Source organism: Helianthus annuus, chromosome 15 (genome assembly GCF_002127325.2).
Source record: "Helianthus annuus cultivar XRQ/B chromosome 15, HanXRQr2.0-SUNRISE, whole genome shotgun sequence".
NCBI classification, from domain to species: domain Eukaryota; kingdom Viridiplantae; phylum Streptophyta; class Magnoliopsida; order Asterales; family Asteraceae; genus Helianthus; species Helianthus annuus.
This window is the reverse complement of record NC_035447.2, coordinates 153621007-153625860: the sequence shown is the minus strand read 5'-3', so window position 1 is coordinate 153625860 and position 4854 is coordinate 153621007. Positions and strand designations below refer to the sequence as shown.

General features: G+C 46.6%; 1 protein-coding gene across 1 annotated transcript; it reads right to left on the bottom strand.

Annotated features, from left to right (window-relative positions):
- Positions 1–3211: 3211 nt before the first annotated feature.
- On the bottom strand, positions 3212–4272 carry LOC110914427 (lysine-rich arabinogalactan protein 19-like). Its single transcript, XM_022159220.1, has 2 exons — positions 3739–4272; positions 3212–3235 (listed from the first exon to the last, which is right to left on the bottom strand). Exons 1-2 carry the CDS (start codon positions 4270–4272, stop codon positions 3212–3214), a joined length of 558 nt encoding a protein of 185 aa, XP_022014912.1.
- Positions 4273–4854: the final 582 nt, after the last annotated feature.

Below are 4854 nucleotides of genomic sequence, written 5' to 3'. Positions count from 1 at the left end.
CGTACAAATAATGTCGCCAAATCTTCAACGCAAATACCACGACGCCGAACTCCAAGTCGTGAATGGTATAATTCTTCTCATGAACCTTCAACTGTCGTGATGCGTACGCTATAACTTTTTGTCGATGCATCAACACACATCCTAAACCTTGACGAGGCGTCACAATATACCACGAAGTCATCCGTTCCTTCGGGTAGCGATAAGATCGGTGCATTATAAAGCTTGTCCTTCAACAACTGAAACGCTTCTTCTTGTTTGTCTCCCCAGTCGAACTTCTTGTCTTTCTACGTGAGGGAAGTCAAAGGTTGAGAGATTTTTGAGAAATCCTCAATGAACCTTCAATAGTAACCAGCCAAACCTAAGAATTGTCGAATCTCGGTTGGCGTCTTTGGAGTCTCCCAATTCTTTATCGCTTTGATTTTTGTTGGATCCACATAGATTGCATTTCCATTAACCACATGTCCAAGAAATTGGACTTCGCGTAACCAGAACTCACACTTCGAGAACTTGGCATACAACTTCTCCTTTTTAAGTAGCTCCAAAATAGCTCTTAAATGCTGTTCGTGCTCGTCCTTCGTCTTCGAATAGATCAAAATATCGTCGATGAACACAATCACGAACTTGTCGAGGTATGGCTTACAAACTCTGTTCATCAAATCCATGAAAACGGCTGGCGCGTTTGTCAGCCCAAACGGCATCACCAGAAACTCATAATGTCCATATCGAGTTCTAAAAGCAGTCTTGGGAATACTTTCCTCTTGAATTCTCAACCGATGGTATCCTGATCGCAAATCGATCTTTGAGTAGAAGCTTGAACCTTGAAGTTGATCGAACAGGTCATCAATTCTCGGCAGAGGATATCTATTCTTGATTGTCAACTTGTTCAGTTCTCGGTAGTCGATACACATACGAAAACTACCATCCTTCTTCTCGACAAACAATACTGGAGCTCCCCAAGGTGAGAAGCTAGGTCTGATGAATCCCTTGTCTAACAACTCCTGAAGTTGTGTTGACAACTCCTGCATCTCCGAAGGCACAAGTCGTGTGAAACTCAACTTGCCTTTGAGGTGGCAATCCTGGCAAGTCTTCTGGAAAGACTTCAGGATATTCCTTTATGATTGGAATATCTTCTAACTTCGGCTCAGCAGCTTCTTTATCCACGATGTGTGCCAAGAAGGCGACACATCCCTTCTGTAAACACTTTCTAGCTTTCAGACAGCTAATGATTCTCAGAGGCGTATCACGCTTCTCTCCGTGAACCATGATCGTTTCTCCATCTTCTATTGGGATGCGAATGGTCTTTTCGTGACACACAATTTCGGCTTTGTTGCTTGACAACCAATCCATCCCTACTACCACGTCGAAGCTTCCCAACTCGACTGGTAGTAGATCCAAAGTGAACTCGCGTTCTCCCTGCTCAATTACACAACCTCTGACGGCCTCATTAGTTTCAACTAGCATCCCATTAGCCAGTTCAATTGAGTACGGTACATCTAACTTACTAGCAGTCAACCCAGGCATATTCTCAAATTCTAACGATACAAAGCTATAGTCGGCACCAGTATCAAACAGAACAGATGCAAAACATTGGTTTATAGGGAACGTACCAGTGACAACGTTTGGATCTTGGCGCGCTTCCCTTGCGCCAATGTTGAACACTCTTCCACGGGCTTGATTCAGTTTCGGGCATTCCCTCTTAAAGTGCCCAACTTCTCCACAATTGAAACATCCCGGTCCTCGACCATTACCATTTCCATTTCCATCTTGAACGTTGTTTTGGTTGCGATTTCCATTCCCAGCTTGATTTGCAACATTTCCACGGTTTCCATTTCCGCCATTTCCTCCTTGTTGGCGGTTTCCATTACCATTCCCATGACCTCGATTACTAACATGCCCAGCACCAGTTCCGGCCCAACACGTATCCTTCGTGTGGTCGTTCCTTCCACATGATTCACACTTCCTCAATCTGCACTGACTAGAATGATGGCGCTGGCACGTGTCACACTTGGGCAGAGTACCCATATAACCTTTTCCTATGTTCTCAACACCGGTTACAGCTCTGGCTGGTGTGCTTGATTCACCCTTCTTGTTCACATTACTAGTACCTTGCTTGAAGTTGGAAAATTTCCTTTTGTTTTCACCAGACGACTCCACATGAGTCTCTTTCTTCTTCTGCTCAGTAACGGAAATCTTGTTCAATCGAATGGCTTCCTCAGTAAGAGCCACACTGAGATCTATGGCTTCTGTGATGGTTGCAGGCTTGGACGTAGTAACCATACTCATGATCTGAGGGGCCAATCCCCAGATAAAGTGCTCAACACGTTTAAACTCAAGTGTGACCATGTACGACACTACATGGGACAAATCGTGAAATCTCTGAACATACTCTGCAATATTGGGACCTTCCATTTTTAGGTACCAGAACTCAGTCTCTAGCTTCTGAATTTCAGCATGTGAGCAGTACTTCCTTCTCATGAGCTCCTTCAGCTCATTCCATGATAACGCATAAGCAGCAGCTTCACCTAAAGTTTGCACTTGTAGATTCCACCACGATAAGGCTCCATCCAGAAACAGCCCTGAGATGTAGGTCACTTGTTGCTTGGGAGCACACTTGCTCATTCTAAGGACAGATTCAGTCTTCTCAGCCCACCTAACAAATGCAATAGCACCTCCTGTGCCGTCAAAATTCACGGGCTTGCAATCGAGAAATTGCTTGTAAGTGCACCCTGCACATATGTTAGAATTTACAATTGGTATTAGCGGACGTGCTATAAATATCCAAATGTATCATAGTATATCTCAAACGACTTAACATTACCATTGGGTGGATTGTTATTGCCGTGGTTGTGCGAGATATTTCCACTTGTTTCTGCATGAGAGGCAGCGTATTGTGCGATAGCTGCGGCAATGATCCCTTGGAGTTCCGCCTCATTAGTGGGCATGCGCGGGTCACGTCTTGGAGGCATCTTCTAAAGGATGTTTCACGTTGGTCAGGTCATAGTAAGTAAATAGTATGCGTACGTAATAACATTCACCAATCACATAACATCACATGTTATAAAATTAAAACAATTGATCCAATAACGCATATAATGAGAATACTGCGATTGTGCTATCATAAAATCAAGACCACAATACAATGCTTACAAGTTTTATAACCGTATCGTACATCAAAAGTGACTAAGGGCCACATCGCCCTTGTCTAAACTATCTAGTCATCTACAACAACCAAAACCTAAATATCAAAAGTCATGGCATCAAAATGCGGTCTTCAAGATGCTGTATAGTCGGCACAATCGTGGTCTTCTCACCAAAAGCCTACCTGCATCGAACCAAAATGCCTATGCTGATGGCGGAGGAGGAGGAAGAAAACGAGAGAAAAGCAAGCGACGCATGTGTAACCAGTCCTCCTCTAAAGCACGACAGACGCGCAGCAAATATGCTATCTGCTGCCCAGATGTCAAGAATCGAACGTCTGAATCATGGGGAAAGTGGACGAGGAGTGTGCGGTGCTGCAAAGGGGGTCTGACAATGGCAAGGTGGTTGTGGAGCTCTCTCCAACTCCTGAATACGACGTATCAATGCATCCTGCTGTATCATCAAGGATGTAAGTATATCCTCCGTAGAGTACCCAACATGGTACGGGTGGTACGGATCAGACAATGGCATGATAGGGAGTGTGGTCCATAAAAATGGCTCGCTCGATGGTATGAAAGATGGTGCAGTAGGTGGTGCAACATGAGGAAACTGAGACGTGAATGGAAAAGGTGATGACAACATGGGTGGAGCAGAAACAGGCGGCTGCCTCGATGATCCCTCTCCAGGACGAGGTGGCGGTATGTCCTGGAGGAACGTAATAGGAAGATCGGTGCGATGAGCGTCTGTGGTATGTGGGGGAAACAATGGGATATCAGTGGGTGCAGAAACAGGTGCTACTGGGGGAGTGACAGGCAGCACAAACGGTGGGTAATCGTCGTCTTCATCGATCCACCCGTTGCGGGTGTCAGCGTATCGAGGATCTATATGAGTGGCGAATGGTGCACGGTCAAACAATACCGGCACGGGATCAGGTAACGGTGCATCAACAATAGGATCATCCACCAACGGTGGAGCAACAACGGGAAGATCAGTAATGGGTATATCATCAACAAGAGGTGCAATGGCTGGTGCACCCATATCAGGCGGTGTATCGGCTGGGGCATCATCAAGAATAGGGTCATGGTCAACAACAGACTCGGGGGCCATGACGGGCTCAGGATCAACAAGATCCATGTCAAAATCGGCATGGATGTCAAACAAAGGATCAATAGGAGCAACGGGCGCCTCTAAGGGCTGGTCCATGTGAATAAACTCGACCTCCTGGTCAGGATCGAAGTCAGGGGGAAGACGGGATCCAAATCATCACCGACCTCGTGGTCAAACTCGAACTCGTGTGAGGGACCAGGTGCAGCTGACATCGCCAAGTCAGGGTCGGTGTCAGGAGAGTGATGCTGCACTCCCTGGTCGTGCAAAGACGCAGATGCCACAGACTCAAATGAATCTGGGACAGGTGAACCAATAGGAAGCTCCTCTACAGGGGCCTCAGCAATGGGAAGAATAACATTCGCATCAATAGGGGCCCCGCCCTCATAGTCATCCTCAGGCGGACCCTCCTCGAACAGATCAATGTCGTCATCAGATACGACATCGAGTGGCGCATCCACCACAGGGAAAGCAGCAAGCAGAATGGGAGCAGAGATCACCGCAAGAGGTAGATCCCCCGCTGGAATGCCATCAGCAGGCTCAACTCCGATGTCTGGCAGCGCGAATGGCTGGAAATCATCGTCATCAGTGCTGGTGGTGTCTGATGTGTAG